This window comes from Pelobates fuscus, chromosome 2, assembly GCF_036172605.1.
Source record: "Pelobates fuscus isolate aPelFus1 chromosome 2, aPelFus1.pri, whole genome shotgun sequence".
Lineage (NCBI taxonomy): Eukaryota > Metazoa > Chordata > Amphibia > Anura > Pelobatidae > Pelobates > Pelobates fuscus.
In genome coordinates this window covers 25,906,959-25,929,497 of record NC_086318.1, presented here as the reverse complement: position 1 = coordinate 25,929,497, position 22,539 = coordinate 25,906,959, and the positions used below count along the sequence as shown (strand labels likewise).

The window sequence follows — 22,539 nt, the reverse complement described above, 5'->3', positions numbered from 1 at the left end:
CGAGATACACTCCCTGTGTTCCCTTAACTCCCCACTGACATGTTCCCTACGATACTCCTGACGTACCTGGGCTACCCTCTACTGTCCAGACCACTTTTACAGTCAGTCCATGTAACCTGTCTCTGACACTACTAAAATTTGGGCTGTTAGCTGTTGCCATGCAAATGCTTAATCTGTATTGTCTCTCTAGCTAGTACTTACTATTGTGGCAACCCAAGCCTGTTTATAACTTGCAGATACACTGTTGGTTTATCTCTATACTTAAAAATGTGCCAATACGTAAATGCCACACTTGTAAAAACGCTGTAATATTGCCAGGCTTGCATATGCTACTGTGGCATTGTGAGTTGCTCCGTCCATTCATGCACACAAAAATAAAGAATTTAAAAAAATAATAATATCAGGAAGTATTACTTTACTGAGAGGGTAGTGGATGCATGGAATAGCCTTCCAGCTGAAGTGGTAGAGGTTAACACAGTAAAGGAGTTTAAGCATGCGTGGGATAGGCATAAGGCTATCCTAACTATAAGATGGGGCCAGAGACTAATGAAAGTATTTAGAAAATTGGGCAGACTAGATGGGCCGAATGGTTCTTATCTGCCGTCACATTCTATGTTTCTATGTTTAGAAAGAAAAAAATTAAATAGAAAAAATATAAGAAAATAAATTCTATACTGATATTTTGTATCAATACTCCGTTCATTGTTTGTCAGTATTTAATCTATTGTACAGCACTGTGGAAGACGCTGGCAATTGGAATATATAAATATCAATAATATTACTACTACAGTAATATAAAAGGGAGGTGGAGTATCAAATACAGTTTGTGCATAATATCAGATAGAGACAGAATGTCATACTGACAGCTAGTGCTAGCTGTGCTAAAGAATGACAGTCAAAAGTTAGTTGTCAGTACTGCGAGCCCTCTAGTGGCAACTTTATAGAATATTTTGATGTAAATTTTAAGACCAGATTTGAGTCAAACAAAACTGGAGGGAAAAAAAACCCCACACATTTTGCTCTTGGTGTCCATCTTCAAAAAAGGACACAAGAGAATATGAAATGTAAAACAAATTACAATACAGAGAATTGCTGGCAAACAAGTTTCTTTCACAGCTTTCTACGATATTGCGGCCAATCTCAAGTTGATCAACAATACATCCACACAGATTATTTCATGCACTCACATTATATGGCCAACAGCATGTGGGCAACTAATTGTGGAGTTCACCCTTACCCATTGCTAAGAGATTCATAAAAACACGCACATTACATCTCAATAAACATAGGCATTACAATAGGCCATACTGCAAAGCCCAGTGACTTTAAATGTGGCATTATTATAAGGTGTCATGACTCCCAACATTAAATATCGTCCATGGTCTTCTTTAAATACTATTATTGTGAAGTGAAGCATCAGGCAGCAAAGTGGTAGACTATGCGTATTTGGACAGCTAAATGCTGAAGCCTGTACAAGTGATCTCCCTTCATCTGTTGCATCACTCACTATTGAGTTCCAAACTCTAGGACAAGTACTGTGTGATGGCAGCTTCAGGTCTCGGTTGTTCTGTCTGGCCTTCTAAACGGGATCTCTCATTACGCCAGTTGTCTGCTAAATTGGTTGGTCTCTTTTGCCTTCTTTTTTGCAAAAGGGTGTCGGATGTATGTGCTTTGGATTTTGATGCCTGATCATACACTCCGGAGTGTGTGACTTTCAATATTTCCAGACGTACCAAGACTTATTAAATCGGTATTGTATCAAACTTTCCCTTCGAAGCCGGCTTTCTTGTCTTTTCATTCTCCTTTTTCCCCAGTTGTGAGCGCTACGTTGTCCCGATGGTTGAAGTGGATTCTGGACCAAGCTGGTATCGACGTTTCTGTTAGGGGAGCCTCTGCCTCATTGATGATGGCATTGGGAGCATGTCTGGAGGACCTTTTGTGGATGGCAGATTGGTCGCGGGAATAGACGTTTCGGGAATTTGAATTTTCGGCCTATTTCTCATGTGTTTTCTGCGGTGGTTGATCAGCTTTAAACTTGCAATATGAGCCTTCGTGTTTTGTAATAAAATTATATGATTTTTCTATTACATGACGTAAAGTCATGATTTTATTAAAGACATGCAGGTGAGTATTGTCCCACCCGTTATGAAGCCATTTCTCAGTTTTGTTTTCTATTTTTCCCACCTGTATTGTTTGTTACAAGCGATTGGATTCATTGGTATGGTAAGTGGGGCATTGTATTTATGAGGTTTGGTTTTGATTATGCCGGTTTAGAGTTTTGGGATGGGCTGTTGTTCGTTATGGGATGTAGATTAATGCCTATAATAATTCTGGCCTTGTTGTTGGTCTATGGTACAGATTTAACCCTTGGGCTCCTGTTCTTTAGGTTTTCACAGCATGATCCGGTCCATTGATGTCTCTTTCATCTACCTTGGGGGAGCGTTATCTTGCTGGAGCTGTTCCTTGGATGTTCCGAATTGGTTTCCTGTTGTGGATTAAATGGTCCTTTGTTCTCTATGACCTTCTACGTTTCGTTTGAAACTTCAAGAAAGAGGGAGATCTGCGGGTGTGAGTGGCCTATGTTACTATGTATGCATTATTTTTTCATTCTGATTTGTATTCTTTGCTGCTATTGGTGGACAGTCAATAAAGGGATATGCAGTATGAGCCTCTGTGCCTTTAATAAATTCATGACTTTATATCATGTAATAGGAAAATCATGTAATTCTACACTGGTTGAAAGGTAAACTAAAAGCTGAAGATGACCCCATTATAAATACATTATACAGAACCTCAGGAGTTACTCATTAAAATGCACCCAGTAGAAAAGTAATATGAGAATTGCAAAATCTAGATTAAAACGAGAGTTGGGATATTTTATATACTCAGTTTGGTTATTTTAATCTAAACAAATTCCACTGTCAAATGCCCAAATTCTTGGTTTTATATAAATGTAATATTCCCATTACACATGTTACTATTTATTTACAATCGTGTGGAGCAAACCGGAAATGTCACAAAAAAAAAAAGGCTTTAAGACAAAACAAGACAAAAAGGTGTTCTTTAGAGTTTGTTTACTTGAAATGTTACAAATGTAGGTAAAAACTATACATTGCTTGGTACACATACAAATACAGAACTTCGTATTAAAACATATTTTTATGTACCTGATTTAGAAGGCATTCCAGATTAACAATTGGAGATATATGGGGTCAAAACACTGCAAAAATAAGGGCTGAAAAAAAAATAATAATAAAAAAAATCTATATATTAAGCTCCATAAAGAATAAAAAGGTGCTAAGCTTTAAGACATATTTACTAAACATCCCAGTGCTATTGAACTTGTCACGCAGATGAGACATGGTCACTTCATAAGGAAGCTATAGTACAATATAAAATCTGTAACGAGAAATGAGCCCAACTACTAGCAAATATATGGATATTTATTGAGATTGCAACCTTTTCTCATCATTGGCATAGAATAGAGATCCAAGTTTGTAACACGCAAATGTGCTTGTTGTAGTGGGAGTGCAATGGACATGGCGCCACATTCAACACTGTATAAATTCCGTGTAAGAAACATTTAATCTATACATTTGCAACAGTTTTTAATCACCACACATCATGCTGGAGTTGACCTTGTTAACCAAACAATAGACAAGGAGTCTGCTTTAAGGCCACTTTCCCAGCTGTGAGACTGTATGCTAAATCTGTAACGGTTAGATGACAACATTATAAAGAGCAGCAGCATATATGTTAAAATAAAATAAAAAAACAGGATACGACTTAATAAATAGCTTATTAGATTATAGTGCATGCAATATTTTATGCTACAAAAAAACACTTCATTAATAAACCTACAATTAAGACACAAACACACAAACCAAAGCAAAAACAAACTTTCATAATACAGTTTGATCTACCGACTGGGCAATAAACTTATAATCGCGGTAAAACAAGAGCAAAGATAAGCTGTAAACCAATACTGAGGCTCTTTAAAGACAAACTACTTTCTCCCAGAAAACATTGTTGGCAAGATGGTCATTAAACCTGGGGTTGTGTGTGTAATACACCAAGGAGCTCAGTGTTCCGGGCGTCTCTCACACTACCTATGGATTACTTCACCAAGGATCAGGATATTAGATTATGTATAAACAAAGATATATGTATCGATTCATTTCATTTTACTTTTTTTTATACTTTACTAAAGTACCTATAGCCACAGGAAACATGGTCATTTGCTAGCTGGGAGAAGCAGAACACAGGCCATATTTAAACGTGGTTGGGGTCTCTGTGAGACTCATCTCTCAGCCCTGGTGGTTTAGATTAATTTGATAAAATTAAAGAGAAAAAAAACTACAGAAAGTGGGCATTGTCACACCTTTATTTTAACTTTTAAACTAAATGGCTCTTAAAAGCTGGAGACCAGACAATGTTAAGGGGGTGGATTACAGTGCCATTGGGTAAAAAAGTAAGGGAGAAGTACTCTCTGTAAATTAAGATGTTCGGAAGTAATAGATATTTTTGTTGCTTTTTCCCAGTTGTGAAGGGTAAAGGTTCACACCATGTTCTCACTTTATAAATAAATATAATTATTATAAAACTAATGTAAAACACTCTTAAGACACCCGAGACATGTACCGTTCTTGATCAAGGGACATTGGTGTCAAGTTTGCTACACAAACTAATACGTACTAATTTGTTACTTACACATGTTTAAGGATAGGAGATCCACTTCAACATTTCTAACAGGGTTTGGGATGTACAAGGAGACCATTTCCCTTGCATGTTAAAAGGCAGTTCAGAGAAAAAGTAGGACATTACTTTTGATATTGAGGAATAGTCGATCTCCAATTCTCCTGTATAAACACATCGTATTATGCCCAAAACACTACGAAGCAAGCCGGCCATTGCCTACACACAAGACATTAAATGAAGACCATAAAATTACAACAACAAGAAAAGGGAGGTTGGTCAGAGCGTCTCTCGCAGACGCCGTCATGCTCTTCAGTCCGGTCCTCTTTAGCACAGCCCCAGGAACAAACGTCTATGTAGGACCCAGCGAGATAGCAGATTCCTCCATAGACCAAGGCTTGTCCTCTCAGCAATCACTAGTGACAAAGCTTGACTCTGCCTTTTGTCAAATGGAGGAAAAATACTAAGAGACAAAGTAGCCCCTACTTTGTCTTAGTGTATATTTTGATTGTGTTGGAATATCAATGAAATTCCAATACAGTCAATGTGAGCATTTCATAAAGATTTAATCCTTATGAGATATTCAGTTTGGAGTGGGGGAGGTGACAAAACCACTTTACGAAGTTTGCAATTATAAACAATATTCTGCGTTGTTTAAGACTTGTTTAAATGGGTTGCAAATTATTGCAAAAATCAAACAAACAACCTTTTATAAGTTGGAAAATAATAATAATAATAATATATATTTTTTTTAAAATCATGAATAAAAGGAGCACAGACTGCAAACATGGTGTAGGAGAAGAACTAAGGCAGCCAAGAACCAGCCGTGACTGCTTTGTCTGTGCACTTTTAAATACACAACGTCCGAAAAAGTATATATAGCATTACGATAGATAGTCTATTAAAAGCTTTAGATATTGAGCAGTTTTAAAATCCTAAATATATTTGTCTACGGACATTTTACTACCAACTGGTTAGGTATCGTACATTCGGTCTTCTAATATAATAGGCATTATTTCAGATTACAACATAAATTTGTATAATATTACTTTAAGAATACAGCAACATAAAAAAAAAATATTTTAAGAAGCGATCACAAAATTTCCCTAACTCATAGGTTGCAGTGGTAAGACAAATTAGTTCTGGATTTAAAAAAAAGTTTCCTGTTCCAAAAACCTACAACTACTGTAGGATTGTCTATTCGTTTACCACACGAATGGCAGAAAAAGAAAATCCGTAGTGTCTGCAAAACTAACATTTCATGATAGTATGGCAGATTTAAACCTGGCACAGCATCATGGGAGCTGTAGTTCTGTAACAGCTGGGGATTCCATCTTTTGGTCACCAATGTTTTACAGTGATCGAGATATGCAAATAATCTAACAGGAAACGTATACTGGACCATTCTAATGTGATTTCTCCTGTAAACCACGACAGTCAACTAACGTCTTAACCTATGGTTTCTCAGTCAGCTGGGCAAGTTTCCGCCTGGCTTTTGAGTCAGCATGTAGCACTATATCTAGGCCTGTGGACTGAGCTTTAGGAGTCGACGTGAAGCATGGTTTCTCCTCCTGAATGAGCCGTCCTCTCACAGAAGGTGGCAAGGCCCCAGTGGTTAACAAATGGAAGCCTCCTTTACCTAACAAGTTCTCCATAGTTCCTGAGTCATCTTCAGACAGAGCTGACTCATCGCCCAGGCTGTCCACATCCAAGACAATACTTCTCTGAAAGTTGCTGTTGGCAGCAAGGCTTAGAATAGGGCTGACACAAATAACTGGAAGTTCTTTTTGAGCAGTGCCCTGTCCACAGTCTCCTTTAATGTCCGTGTGGAGTTTTAAACCAGGATCTGGCAAATGTGGAACAGGTTCCGAGTCCTTGGTGGTATGTGCAATCCCTTCCATGTTTGCACTGAAGTACAGAGTTGCACTATCCCGCACACCGCTTCGACTGCTGGGTGAACTGGCAGCATCCACCTCTTCTTGAGCTCCAAAGACTAACCCACCATCAGCTACGCCAACACCACCATCACCATCACACGGAATTCCATTAGCAGCCCTTGTTTCATGCATATCCTCGTTTCTAGTGTTTCCCAGAGTGACATAGTCCGATTGTTCTTGTGGACTACCTTCCAAACCCACATATTTCTCAGTTTGCATTTTCCCCAAACACTCCAAGGTGCCACAAGTGGGAGGCTGTAGCTTTCCATCAACATGTAGCGAAGCAGGCTGACATTCAGTAGGGGGAAACATTCCAAGAAAAGCAGCACTGATTTTTGACATATTCCCAGTTTTCATAGCCAATTTTAAGAACATCCAGTGATGGTGATCATTGGGGAATTCCGTCCAAATAGCCAGTTCTTTATTTTTTGCCTCCAATTCTTGGTTTTCAGCCGCCCTATGCACTTTCTGAAGTTCTTTATTTCCAAATACTTTGCCGGTCTCTCTCACAGAAGCACTGTTCCAGTACACAGATGAGGAGAGAGCAGGTTCATCACTCGTTTCCCTAGCCCTTCTTGACACATGTGCCATTTTACTAAAACTTTGAGAAATTTCTGTGGATTTGGGGTGCAGGAGTGTGTAGAAGACAATTAAAGCAGCACACCCTGTAGGACAAAAAAATAAAAAATAATAATTACAGTAATACACATAAACAGTACATGTTAAATATTTTGTTCTAAAATTTACTGCATTGTTTGATACTCAAGAAGTAGACGTTGGAAAAAGGGGAAGAAAAAGTCCTTATCTAGCTTATATAAAAGCCTTGAGCATGTGCTGTGGTTGCTATGGGTGGAGAGCAAAAGGACCTCCAGTGGGAGATCTTTACTGCTTTCCCTTGTCTTGGCACGCTTAAGCATTGACTGACAGCTAAGAAGAAGAAAAAATAAAACAAAACTATTTTTAAATACGTTTTTCCTCCTAATCTATACATTTGTTAGCAAAATGATTCGGGCATGACGTGGCCTATAAGAGCTTGCTATTTTACTGTTTTTGTTTTGGGCAACACCAATTTCGTACATACACATACTGTGTGCTCGAATAGCAAATCTAGTTATAAAGTCCCATTCTTAAGATTTAAGCCAAGAGACAAACTGAACGAATAAAAAATAAAAACACATATTTAGGAAGTATAATAGTTCCTAAATGCAAGCTTACAAAAATGTTCAAAGCTGTAATGGGAGAAAGCATTTGCAGCTGCCCAGCAAGGTTAAAAAATTTAAAATAAAAAGCAGAGAGCCATTTATTATGGCAATTTATATTGCCATAATACAGACAATGGGGCTGTGGGGGCTGCAGAGAGCTCTTACTTACCGTTCCTGCAGCTCCTGCCAGCTCACGCCTCCTCCGCGCCGGTCCGTTCAGCACCTCTGTCAGCTCACAGTGTAAATCTCGCGAGAGCCGCGGGGTCATAGCGTGGCTCTCGCGAGATTTACAGTGTGAGCTGACAGAGCTGCTGACCGGACCGGCGCGGAGGAGGAGGGAGCGGACAGGAGCTGCAGGAGAGGTAAGTAAACTCTCTGCCAGCCCCCCTCCGACACAGTTCCCATCCACTGGACCACCAGGGAGTGAGAGCCCTCTCCCTGCCATGCATCAAGCAGGGAGGGGGGACAAAAAAAAAAACCAAATAAACATTTAAATAATAATAAAATTAAAATAAAATAATATTTTAATAATAATAATGAAAAAAAAATTAAAATAATTTAATAAAAATAATAATAAAAATGCCCACCCACCCCCCTCACACACACACACACACACTGCATTCATTATATACACACACACTGTAAATAAATATTCAATTAATATAATTTTTTTAGGATCTAATTTTATTTAGAAATTTACCAGTAGCTGCTGCATTTCCCACCCTAGTCTTATACTCGACTCAATAAGTTTTCCCAGTTTTTTAGGGTAAAATTAGGGGCCCGGGTTATATTCGGGCCGGCTTATACTCGAGTATATACGGTAGTTTATGGGTTTTTAAAAAAAAAAAATTAAAAAAATTAAAACAAAATGTTGTATCCACTGCATCACATGAGATTAACCAGGTGTATTTTAGAAAAAAAATTAAATTTTAAAACATTTATTCTATTTCACACAATTCTTTTATACCTTGGCATTTATAGAAACTCTGCCAATTCATAGATTACTTACCAATAAAGAATCCAGACATTACAGTCACAGATAGCTTAACAATGCTCCCCAGCGCCTGCTGCAGGAAATCTGTAGCTAGCAGCAAGAGAACGCTGTTTTCCACCAGCATAATCTATTGATAACAGGAGGGATAGATTACTTGCAGTCAGAGTTACAGAGCATCAACAGATATGGGGAATACATTATAACATAAGCATACAATTAGTGCAAGGCATGTGCCACGGTGAATGTCCTTACCGCATAGTATATGGACACACGATAACGCGAACGCCCGTCTTTAATATTAATGAAGCAGAAAACATAGACGGCTCCCATGAGGGCGTTAAACAACCTCCAACGGCACGGATTCGAGATAACATCTGTCTGCTGAGCGACAAGCCAAAAAGACATTACAAGCCAATGAGCCCCTAACAAAAAAAGAGAGAGAAGGGATACAGGTTAAACTTAAAATAGATCTATGTACTAAAGTGGACATGTGATAAATGCTATGGTAGTACTTAAATGCAATTTCCCCTAGAATTGTTAGTAAGTGTGTGGTTATGTGTAACTTACAATTAAAGGGACACTACAGGCACCAAAACCACTACAGCTTAAACACTGCCTTTTCTGAGAAAAATAATGCAGAAGTGATGTACCGCATCTCCATGCTCCACACAAAGATGCACTGATTCAATGCATCTCTAGGAGTAAATGCCGATTGGTGCAGCGTGGCGATTGCCATGCATGAACAATAAGTTCTCAATGTTTTCCTATGGGAAGGCATTGCATTGGCTGAGATCATCAGTGTTGGCGAAAGAAGAGTAAAATGTTTTGTTTTTTTAAATTACATTTGTCGACTTAATAGCGTTGCATTCCTAATGCCATAGTGTTACTTTAACCTATCATCCAAAGATTGTGCTGATGATAATCAAAATATACACACTGTTCTGGCAAAAGCAAGTTCAATTTCTCCACATTCAGAATGGTGTCTGGAAATGGGCATGTATGCCAATGTTCCTTAGGTGTATGTTAGACTCTCATAGACATAGACACACTCATAGATGTAGTCTTTATCAGGGCTGTATTTGCCATGAGGCAAACAAGGCATTTGACTAAGGCGGCAGCAAAATACCCCGCCCTACATGCCCAGGCATGTGCCTCGTTAGCCTCATGTCCTGGGTGTGAGCAAGAGGTGGGCTCAAAGTCTAAACGGGCGGCGAGGGAGCACAGCCCTCTGAGCTCTTCCTGCTCCCTTGCGCGCCCTTCTAGGATGCCGGAATATGACATCACTCTGGCCCCCGGTGGTGCGCGAGGGAGCAGAACAGGAAGAGCTCAGTTCTAGCGCCACCTCAATTATGCGCCTGCCCGCAGCCCCAGGGGTCTGTCCGCCCAGCAGGGAGCCCAGCCAGCATGGCTCGAATTTAGTCGTGCCTAGATCCAAGATATAACACTGGTCGTTATGGTTTTATCAAAAGTAAATAAAGAAAGGAAGAAAGAAAAACTAAATGTAATGCACTGACTTTTCTCAATTTCATATTAGGAAACACATGAAGCACAGGTCACTAAAGGAAAGAGAAGAATTCTCACCTGCCACGGCAAACACCCAGAACTGATAAACACTGGAAAACACTGCGAGAGCCATCACTCTTGTGCCAACCATACCAATCCTCCAGAGCAGATGACAGAGCAAGGATGCCCATGGCATGGAGAGGTGACCTGGCTTTACAAGGCACAGGAAACGGCTATAGGATACCAGAGCCCAAGACAGAGACAGGAGGGACGCCAGAGCACTGGTGACTGGAAGAGAAGGCAGCACAATCAGGCATACTTTAGAAGAAGCCAACCCTACAAAACCCCATAAAAACAGCAGCTCAAATACTAAACAGTAATACCATTTATAATGGCTATAATGGCGTATAATTCTGATGATGTGTTTTTTAGTAGAGCAATCCACTTTGTGATGCTGAACAATTGTATAATCATCTGGGATGTGAAAGGTTCCTTTAAATTAAGTCGTACTTGTAGCTCGGAATCACAGTTTGTCCACCTCTTAATGAGTGTTTTCCCTACATTGGTGTATGCTCTGCTGTAGGGCAATTGATTTCCTAAGTAAAAGTGATGAGGTTCTAACAACCACCAACCAATTTTCATCTTGTCACCTATAATTTCTGACTTGGGGGGGGGGGGCAGACATGTAGTACTGCCAGCTTTAATTAAGTCTATTGTTTGCTTGACAACTAGAATACACTGTGACTCTGAATAGAGAACAAAAATACATTTAAAAAAAATAAAATCAACATACCCAAAGTGTACTGGCATAAGGTCATCTTAGTCATCCCCAAAAGACATAACACAGTGTTCTTTCTGTGCAATATCTAGAAGATCATAACATTTTTTTGGCTAACTCTACATAGACAATGGTAGCATCAGTGGTCTTTGGTCATTTCCAGATATAACGAAAGGACACATTAGATTTGTATAAACATATTCTTCAGCAAATGAGGAACTATCTGGAGTTTTCCAGCAGTTACCGTGTACAGTGACAGTCCCCCTATAAACCTTACCTGCATAAGCATCGGTGTGCTCCAAGGTTAGGTAGATATAGACTTGTAACAGGGAGTGAGGCAGGGCCTGAACGAGTGCTTCCAGGAGTCTGAGCACACACAAATCTCCTTCCTTCATTAAGGACTTCTCCAACTCTGCATTGTCTCCCCGACATTGAGACGTGGATCGAAAACAGTCCACATGTCTGCATAAACAGAATATACTCAGTACTTTACATAGATTTTGCAGTCACAGAATACATCCCTCAATGCTTGACTGCATCCACCCATAGATTTATGCGGCGCTGTCGTGTTTATACGTTCTAGATGCATGGTGCAAAATGTAATCTTTACATATGCAAGAGTTAAAGGAACACTATAGGGTCAGAAACACAAACATGTATTCCAGATCCTACAGTGTTAAAACCATCATTTACGTGGCTTGACCCCCTTTCAAGGTAGTAAACTTTACCTTTTTTCTAGCGCCACATGGGTCAGCCAGCGCTGGCCTCACCCGCCTCATTGGCTAAAATTATGATTTCAGTCAATCAAATCCTTTCCCATAAGGAAAGCATTGGATTGGCGGATATCGACAACGAGGCTGGACGGGGTCAAACGCCGGCATGGCCTATCAGCACCGACCCAGGAAGCACTTCCAGTAGCGGCTACTGGAGGTGTCCCTAGGGAGCAATATTAACACCGACTGACTATACTCGCCAGATCACTAAGTTGTATACTATAAATTAAGCTGTACTTATTCTGGTGACTATAGTGTCTTTAATGAGAGACACCTGCAAGGTAAGTTTGAAACCATTCAAGCCTCAAACTTCACTTTGTGAAGCAAATGGCCTACGCACTATGACACTTCTGATAAGATGAGTGCAACCTTAAAACTTCGACAAAGTTGGTGTCCATACTTTATTATTCTATGAGTTCTATCCTGATTTTTGTAGATATTTATCATTTTTGTTTTAAGTGTTCTCAAAATACAGAGGAATCCTTTATTATATAGACAAATTTTATATGAAAGGGTAATTGCCAATTAATTTTGTAATATTTGCACTGCACTTTTAACCCCTTAAGGACCAAACTTCTGGAATAAAAGGGAATCAGGACATGTCACACATGTCATGTGTCCTTAAGGGGTTAAAGTGGTTATAGGTGTTTTTGAACTTCTGTTAACAAGTCATTATATAGAATAAGCTTAAGAACACATGAATGTGGCTAACCGCATTATCTTTAATATATTGGGGTGTTCTCGATGGAGTAGAAGAGCATAAGAATGGTTATTGGTCAAAATTGGTGACAATCGATAACTTCAAATTAATTCACATTTAAAATGGACACTCAGCACCAATATAGCATTCACGCATTTTATAGCTTTTTGGCCTACATAGTGCTTCCTCTTGTTGCTGTACTGTAGTGCATGTCTCAGCTCACACACATACAGCACTCCCAGATATTAAAGTTGAACTGTTTAGTTAGCCATTACGCTGTGATAAAATGAAGGATATGACAGTGCCTCTAAGCATATTACTGCATTTCTGCCCGATTCTCTATCAATGTATTTCAGAAGATCAACAGCCTTTCCTTAAGTTCAACCCATAGCAAAATCCTATTGTATTGCCAGCATAGTAAAAAGATCGCTTGTTAGGAGAAATATGTGATATACACCATACTGACCACATTCAGTGGTATATCTATATATACAGAAACAAGCCATTTCCGAGGCAATATTACAGAATGTATGATGTGTTACACGGACTTTAAAATGGATTATTTAGTAAACTTTTTTTAAATCTAGAAAGGCAATATGGTAGCACAGGACAGTATAAATAAAACCAACAGATGTGAACTTTAACAATAAAACACATACAGAAATCTAGGAATAGTTCCAGTCACTGGAAGACATCAATGACTTCTCAAGCAGAAAGCTAAAGTTTATCTTCCGTGCTCAGCAAGACACCGGACACACATCAAATGCATAGTGTCAATAAAGTATCCGAAAAATGAGGATTCAAATAAAACCACCGTGCTGCCATGGTCTATTCCTACTGAGGGTTACGTTGTATAAATTATCTTCAACTAGCAGGCATGACCACAAACCGTTATGTCCAATGTACCTTCAGAAAATAGTCTAATTTCTACCCACTAAAAAGAAAAAACTTAAACACTAGGAAATTGTTCATTTGAAGGCAAATTCTTGGATATCAATTAGACAACTATGAGGAATGCAAGGACAATCTGAATTAAAAAAATTAATAATAATAAAAATAAAAAAATAAAACACTGCTGCAATAAAAAAAAAAAAAAAAAAAAACACTTAAAGGGACTCTCCAGCGCCAGAAAAACGGACTCCTCCGGTTGCTGAAGGGGTGAAAACCAGCGACATTACCAGAGACAGCAACATGTCCCTTCATTACGTCCCTTCATTATGTCAGCCGGCGGGGGAGACTGATCCCGCCCGCCTGCTGGGGAGACCTAATGCGCATGCGCGACAATACCGTGCATGCGCATTAGACCTCTCCATAGGAAAGCATTGAAAATGCTTTTCAATGCTTTCCTATGGGGATTTTAGCGATGCTGGAGGTCCTCACACAGTGCGAGGACGTCCAGCGAAGCTATAGCACAGAAAACCTGTGCTATAGACTAGGAAGTGCCCTCTAGTGGCTGTCTATGAAAACTGCAATGATTACAGTTGCAGGGTTAAGGGTAGTGGGAGGTGGCACCCAGACCACTTCCATGGGCAGAAGTGGTCTGGGTGCCTGGAGTGTCCCTTTAACAGAGGTCCCAAAGACAAACAAATAACAAGGATGGTTAAATAGTGTTTGTAATCTACCTGGCAGGAAGACTAGGAGAAGTAACTACCCACAGCAGATTGCATTTTATCTTTAATTCACAAATAAATCCCTTCTTGAATACGTTGCTCTAGTAGTATTCATGTATAGATTTATTTATTTTTAGTTCATTCACATTGCTAAGTCTTACCTCTGCAAAGTATGTTGGGATTATCAAAGTGATAACAAATAATTAACATTTAGAGGTTCTACTCCAGATATAAGTGTCTCTCTCTTTAAGGGGGGGGGGGGGAATTGGGATTAGAGTGCATTCTTCATAAGCAACCCTTTGAGAAGTACAGAAAGTTGTGCAGATCCAATCTGAATCCCCATCTGGAAGCACTTTCTGTGCCCTGTAACATGCCAGGAAGAGCATGTAAATAAAGCAACGTGTCACTGCGGATACATTCCATGGGGTGAAAGGTCGTAAACATTCCCGCACGATGCACATCAGGTAGCTCATTGTTAATGAAAACCATCAGTGGGAAATGAAAGCAATGCAAATCAATAATATCATTTAAAGAAATGATGCATTAAAACTCGCCAGGTTAGATTGGTGGTTCTCAGTAGATACATAATGTCACTAACTTAGTTCTAAGATTCCACCACCACCACAATCCCTGGAATACAACCAACTGGAATGTGTCTTACTTGGCTGCCACAGTAAGGAATCTCCAGCACGTACATGATTGGACAATGCAGATTGCAAGATTTGTCTGATGGAGATTTATTAATGGCCCTATACTGTATGAGAAACACAAAAATCCTTGCAAACTTTTTTAATCCCTAGGAGAACACAAAGCTCCTTGTGACAGCAGCTGGAAACCGAATTACAGTGTTTGGAAAATGTTTTGCAGAAGAGGCCTATGCCCTTTACAGGAAATATGATTCACAGTCTGAATCATATTTCTAACAGGCAACTGCTAAATAACCCTTTGTGCACGGGATGGGGGACAATTTTCCTTAGCCATCAGATCAGTGGAGAAAGTCCACCCCTGTCGGAGGGAAACTGTGTTGGTGACCTCTCTCCAAAAGGTGTATTTATGTAAAGCAGACCGAATATCACAGTAAGCAGTTCCCTGGGACAGAAAGCCTCCATAGCGCCACTACGAGACGTCGATTAGAGACGGCATTTTACTTACAAGATAGGGTGAAAAGAGGAGAGTAGCAACAAACGTTATATTGTGCATCTGGCAGTGAATAGGTTAAGAAAGACTACTTTGTGGATAACTATAAAGGCTTATTTACATTCTACATTAAGCATATACTTATTTGTTTCAGTTATTAATGACTCTCATAAAGACTGAATGGTTGAAGGTTTTAGATCATTCCGTTTTGGGCAGTGAAAAGGTACATTGCATAGTTTTTCAGCAGATAAATGCCAACTCAGTCTACATATTCCTTATATAAAAGTGCTGGTTTTATTGTGGGTTCTGGGAGCAGTGTAACTATGCCAACGTAAGTTAATCCCTTACCGCTTCAGAATTCCCAACTGCAAAAAATGGACAAGGCTTAAGGTAAGGCACTGTGAATGTCCGTCTGACCGGTACCATAAAATGCTGAGGACTTGGATGAAGCATCCGGGAAGCAGCAGGGCCAATGTCCATCCTGCCCACAGGAGCTGGTCAGAGAGGAAATAATGCAGGATCACAAGACACTCTGAAAAACAAAAGCAGCACGGTCAATTCACACCTCGCTACAAACCCTAAAAGAGAGGAAGCATTCTACGGTCGTGTGGACTTATGGCGCAAACCCAACCACAAATTAAAAAATAATAATAATAATAAAACCACTCAATAAATGTGACTGTAATTTAACCTACACATTGCACCCAACGTGTGATAACATGGAGTTTCCCTTTGAATTAACCCTCTAAGCACCATAAGCACTAGAGCCTGCTGTAGTGTTTATGGTGCCACGAGTTCCCTTCCAGTGTAAACAGTCTGAAAACATACCTACAGACAGAATCTACTGCACTGAGGGGTAGGGACGTGGTCATTGCCTAAATGGGAACTTCGCTAACTCTTTCAGCCAATGAGCTGGTCACCACCTTCCCTGGAAGCTACTTGAAGGGAAAACGGGTACCGACCAGCTGTCCCCAAGTTAACAGTTTGACTACTTACACATTAAGGCCATCCTGGCACCATAATCACTACAGCAGATTGTATGGTTATAGTGCTTAGAATGTTTTTCTTAGAGGAACACTATAGGGTCAGGAACACAGTCATGTATTCCTGACCTCCCCCTTCCCCCCGTAAATATAGCAAAATCTTACCTTTAATCCAGTCTGCTGCTGCTGGCAATGCCCCTGATCTGACTGCTTGGCTGACATCATCAGAAGTGGTGTTCTCAGCCAATCGCAATGCTTTCAAATAGGAAAGCATTGGATTGGCTGAGCTTGTTAAGGAGGCAGATCAAGCGCAGAGCCGGCACAAGTCAAACACAACCCTGGCCAATCAGCATCAATTGAATCAATGCATCTCTATGAGGAAAGGTCAGTGTCTCCATGCAGAGGGTGGAGACATTGAATGATAGTGCTGCACACTGTGCATCACTTCCCCAGGAAGTACCTCTAGCAGCCATTTGAGGAGTGGCCAGTGGCGGTATTCCTAGGCTGTAATGTAAACACTGCATTTTCTCTGACAAGACAGTGTTCACTGCAAAAAGCCTGAAGGTAATGATTCTACTCACCAGAACAAATACAAGCTGTAGTTGTTCTGGTGACAATAGTGTCCCTTTAAGTAAATCCTTTATAGCAGATGCCATAAAAATTGTGATGCACAAAAAAAAATAAAAAAAATGCCTGTCTGACCCAATCATACAAAAATATAAGCAGCCCCCGTCTACTTCGTGAATGCAACAAATACATTTCTGACAGGGGTTAAAAAAGATGTCTTTACAAAGAAGACTTAGCATCCAGGACAGCATGTATAGAGGCTAACAATAGTACAATGTAAGTATCAGTGAGGACTTAAGAAAGATACTCCATGTTCTGCAATGGATTCTAGACACATTTTATTTTTATGCAAAAAAAACATGCCTAATGATAACCACAAAATCAGGTCCTTTCTCATAACATTTATTGATGAGGCAGCTGTCGTGTTTCTAAGTTTTCTATTTACCAACAACCCTACTCTGGAATTTGATAGGTTATAGGAACAGATGCCAGGTTACCCACGAAGCGACCCAATATAGTCTCTCTTAGCCGGTTATCTGAGCACTATAGCATTATGTCAATTAATCCCTCTGAGAACGGTTTGCGGTCTTCATGCAGAGAATGAATAAACTGAAGGTCAGTCCTGTAAAGACTGCAACACTGTAACAGGAAACACCACTGGAGGTGTCCCTAGGGACAAATGTAAACATTGCTATTTCACAAAAAGGGCCGTGTTTACTATTGTCATACTGCAGGGCGGCCTGCCTGTATGTATTTGACTGGCATTTGACTTGGTAGTTGAGAACTCACTACCTAGGTGGGTTCCTATTTATCATACCCTTTTGTGCTCTCTTATTTTTATATTTTATTTCTCTGCAGATGTGAAATCAGTTAGGATGATGAAATCAACCCGAAAATAGGCTGCAGCAATTGTAAAGAATGGTTATTCCTGCACTGCTCACTACATGCAAACTCTCCAATAGCATTTACTGGGGTTAGTGAACAAATAAGAGTCACTGAGGAATAATAGCTATGCACTAAAACCATAACCTCCCCCCCCCCCAAAAAAAAATTAGTTTTTGACCTTGTGCATACATTAAACACAGTTATTATTATTTATATAGCGCCATCAGATTCCGTGGCGCTGTAAAAGGAACACTACAGCCGTAGGAATTTAAAAGTGAATACCAAACGCTATAGTGTCCCTATGTACTAAAATGATTATCTGGGCCAGCCCTGCCAATTAAAGGGTTACAAAACCCTTTAACCCCTTAAGGACCAAACTTCTGGAATAAAAGGGAACCATGACATGTCACACATGTCATGTGTCCTTAAGGGGTTAAACACTTACATGATTCCAACGCCGATGTCCCTCTGTGCTAGGTCAGGTTCCTCTTCGATGTTGGCAATCTGGGTGTACCTAATGTGCGGCGAGCGCCGCTTTGCGCGTTAAGCCATCCACGTAGGAAAGCATTGATTTAAGTATTTCAACACAATGGACATTCTCATGCAAAGCGTGAGGATATCCAGCATCGTTTCACTGAGTCTAACTCCGTGATACTCCAGGAAGCGCCTCTAGTGGCTGTCTGGTAGACCAGAGGCAGCCTTAACCCTTTAATACAGTGTTTCCCAACCCAGTCCTCAAGGCACACCTACCAGTCCAGGATTTAAAGGACCACTCTAGGCACCCAGACCACTTCAGCTTAATGAAGTGGTCTGGGTGCCAGGTCCAGCTAGCTTTTACCCTTTTTTTTTTATAAACATAGCAGTTTCAGAGAAATTGCTATGTTTATTCTGAGGGTTAAGCCAGCCTCCAGAGCCTCTAGTGGCTGTCTCACTGACAGCCGCTAGAGGCGCTTGCGTGCTTCTCACTGTGAAAATCACAGTGAGAGCACGCAAGCGTCCATAGGAAAGCATTGATAATGCTTTCCTATGCGACCGGCTGAATGCGAGCGCGGCTCCTGCCGCGCATGCGCATTCAGCCGATGACGTCGCGAGGAAGAAGAGGAGGAGGAGTAGAGCTCCCCGCCCGGCGCTGGAGAAAGAGGTAAGTTTAACCCCTTCCTCCCCCCAGAGCCCGGCGGGAGTGGGTCCCTGAGGGTGGGGGCACCCTCAGGGCACTCTAGTGCCAGAAAAACGAGTATGTTTTCCTGGCACTAGAGTGGTCCTTTAAGGATTACCCAGTTTTGTCTAAGGTGTTTTTAGAAAAAAAAAGAAAAAACACCTTAGACAAAACTGGGTAATCCTTAAATCCTGGACTGGTAGGTGTGCCTTGAGGACTGGGTTGGGAAACACTGCTTTAATGTTAACCTTGCAGGTTTAACCCCTTAAGGACCAAACTTCTGGAATAAAAGGGAATCATGACATGTCACACATGTCATGTGTCCTTAAGGGGTTAAGAGGACAGGCATACTACACCCACAACACTTGAATGAGATGAAGTGGTCTCGGTGCCTATAGTGTCCCTTTAAGCCATCATTATACAGTCCATCCAAGTGCAATGACAGAATTGGATAAATAATCCATTGTTGGGAATAACTGAAAAAGTGGGTTAAAGTTCTAAAAGTGGAACTGGCACCGCAGATACATTCCGCCTGTTTCCATAGGGACTACTCGCATTTTAGAAAGTTTAGTGACACCTTCATAGAGCTCCATCCATTACCGTAAGAAAATTATCCATTATTTACACAGGACCCCACCTAAAGAGAGCCTGGGCTGGACCCCCCAAAATACCCTCTGCAAGAGACCCCAAAATAACAGCCAGGACCCCCCCCCCCCATATTACCTCCTCCTTGAGACCCCAAAATAACAGCCAGGACCCCCCAGATTACCTCCTCCATGAGACCCCAAAATAACAGCCAGGACTCCCCATATTACCTCCTCCATGAGACCGCAAAATAACAGCCAGGACCCCCCAGATTACCTCCTCCATGAGTCCCGGTAAGGACTACATTGCCCATGATGCTCAGCCAGCCGGTAAGGACTACATTGCCCATGTTGCTCAGCCAGCCGGTAAGGACTACATTGTCCATGATGCTCAGCCAGCCGGTAAGGACTACATTGCCCATGGTGCTCAGCCAGCCGGTAAGGACTACATTGCCCATGGTGCTCAGCCAGCCGGTAAGGACTACATTGCCCATGGTGCTCAGCCGATAAGGACTACATTGCCCATGGTGCTCAGCCGATAAGGACTACATTGCCCATGGTGCTCAGCCAGCAAGGACTACATTGCCCATGGTGCTCAGCCAGCAAGGACTACATTGCCCATGGTGCTCAGCCAGCAAGGACTACATTGCCCATGATGCTCAGTCAGCCGGTAAGGACTACATTGCCCATGATGCTCAGCCAGCCGGTAAGGACTACATTGCCCATGGTGCTCAGCCAGTCGGTAAGGACTACATTGCCCATGGTGCTCAGCCAGACGGTAAGGACTACATTGCCCATGATGCTCAGCCAGTCGGAAAGGACTACATTGCTCATGATGCTCAGCCAGCCGGTAAGGACTACATTGCCCATGATGCTCAGCCAGCCGGTAAGGACTACATTGCCCATGGTGCTCAGCCTGCCGGTAAGGACTACATTGCCCATGGTGCTCAGCCTGCCGGTAAGGACTACATTGCCCATGGTAGTCAGCCTGCCGGTAAGGACTACATTGCCCATGGTGCTCAGCCTGCCGGTAAGGACTACATTGCCCATGGTGCTCAGCCAGCCGGTAAGGACTACATTGCCCATGGTGCTCAGCCAGCCGGTAAGGACTACATTGCCCATGATGCTCAGCCAGCCGGTAAGGACTACATTGCCCATGGTGCTCAGCCAGCCGGTAAGGACTACATTGCCCATGGTGCTCAGCCAGCCGGTAAGGACTACATTGCCCATGGTGCTCAGCCAGCCGGTAAGGACTACATTGCCCATGATGCTCAGCCAGCCGGTAAGGACTACATTGCCCATGGTGCTCAGCCAGCCGGTAAGGACTACATTGCCCATGATGCTCAGTCAGTATTACAGTAAGTGTCCGGGTCAGGTACTCACCCGCCCCCCTCTCCGCCAGGTACAGCACCAGGGAGACGGCCAGTGCCGCCATGCCCCCCGCTCCTCCTCCCGCTCTGCCGCCGGTAGACTATCACAAAGCACCGAGTCCGGAACCGCATTTCCCGCCGAGCAGACAGGCCACGCCCCCACTAACACTCTACACGGGGAGAGCACAGCATGGGGGCGGGGACAATGATAAGACCACGCCTCCATTAACACTCTACACGGGGAGAGCACAGCATGGGGGCGGGGACAATGATAAGACCACGCCTCCATTAACACTCTACACGGTGAGAGCACAGCATGGGGGCGGGGACACTGCGAGGACCACGCCTCCACTAACACTCTACACGGGGAGAGCACAGCATGGGGGCGGGGACAATAAGACCACGCCTCCATTAACACTCTACACGGGGAGAGCACAGCATGGGGGCGGGGACACTGCGAGGACCTCGCCCCCACTAACACTCTACATAGGGAGAGCACAGCATGGGGCGGGGACAATGCGAAGACCACGCCTCCATTAACACTCTACACAGGGAGAGCGCACAGAATGGGGGCGGGGACCGGCAGAGTCCACGCCCACACGTCCCACAACAAGACAGCTGTGTGGAGGCTGTGTGTGTCTGTGTACCTGTGTGTGTCTAAGGATCATTGTGAGTGAATGTCTGTGTCTGAGTACCTGTGTGTGTCTCTGAGGATCAGTGTTAGTGAATATGTGTGTCTGTGTACCTGTGTGTGTCTCTGAGGATCATTGTGAGTGGATGTGTGTGTCTGTGTACCTGTGTGTGTCTAAGGATCATTGTGAGTGAATGTGTGTGTCTGTGTACCTGTGTGTGTCTCTGAGGATCATTGTGAGTGAATGTGCGTGTCTGTGTACCTGTGTGTGTCTAAGGATCATTGTGATTGGATGTGTGTGTCTGAGTACCTGTGTGTGTCTAAGGATCATTGTGAGTGGATGTGTGTGTCTGAGTACCTGTGTGTGTCTAAGGATCATTGTAAGTGGATGTGTGTGTCTGTGTACCTGTGTGTGTCTAAGGATCATTGTGAGTGGATGTGTGTGTCTGTGTACCTGTGTGTGTGTGAGAGGATCATTGTGAGTGAATGTGTGTTTCTGTGTACCTGTCTGTGTGTGTCTGGGGATCATTGTGAGTGGATGTGTGTGTCTGTGTGTATCTGGGATCATTGTGAGTGAATGTGTGTGTCTGTGTACCTGTGTGTGTCTAAGGATCATTGTGAGTGGATGTGTGTGTCTGAGTACCTGTGTGTGTCTGAGGATCATTGTGAGTGAATGTGTGTGTCTGTGTACCTATGTGTGTCTGGGGATCATTGTGAGTGAATGTGTGTGTCTGAGTACCTTTGTGTGTCTCTGAGGATCATTGTTAGTGAATGTGTGTGTCTGTGTACCTGTGTGTGTCTGGGGATCATTGTGAGTGGATGTGTGTGTCTGTGTACCTGTGTGTGTCTGGGGATCATTGTGAGTGAATGTGTGTGTCTGTGTACCTGTGTGTGTGTGTCTAAGGATCATTGTGAGTGAATGTGTCTGTGTACCTGTGTGTGTCTAAGGATCATTGTGAGTGAATGTGTGTGTCTGTGTACCTGTGTGTGTGTGTCTAAGGATCATTGTGAGTGAATGTGTCTGTGTACCTGTG

At 42.1% G+C, this 22,539-nt stretch overlaps 1 protein-coding gene across 1 annotated transcript; it reads right to left on the bottom strand.

Moving 5' to 3' along the window:
* Positions 1–5,443: 5,443 nt before the first annotated feature.
* XKR5 (XK related 5) lies at positions 5,444–20,958 on the bottom strand. Its single transcript, XM_063440814.1, has 7 exons — positions 20,888–20,958; positions 15,678–15,861; positions 11,387–11,571; positions 10,410–10,619; positions 9,081–9,250; positions 8,844–8,955; positions 5,444–7,297 (listed from the first exon to the last, which is right to left on the bottom strand). The coding sequence occupies exons 1-7, from the start codon at positions 20,937–20,939 to the stop codon at positions 6,150–6,152; spliced, it is 2,061 nt and encodes a 686-aa protein (XP_063296884.1). The 5' UTR covers positions 20,940–20,958; the 3' UTR covers positions 5,444–6,149.
* Positions 20,959–22,539: the final 1,581 nt, after the last annotated feature.

Excerpts from the sequence above, each read along its gene's own strand:
- XKR5 (XM_063440814.1), bottom strand. The coding sequence starts at position 20,939 with ATGGCGGCACTGGCCGTCTCCCTGGTGCTGTACCTGGCGGAGAGGGGG. Across the intron at positions 15,862-20,887 it reads CCTGGCGGAGAGGGGGGCGG|AGTGTCTTGTGATCCTGCAT; the intron begins GTGAGTACCTGA and ends TTTGTTTTTCAG. Across the intron at positions 9,251-10,409 it reads CTGGGTGTTTGCCGTGGCAG|GGGCTCATTGGCTTGTAATG; the intron begins GTGAGAATTCTT and ends TTTTTTTGTTAG.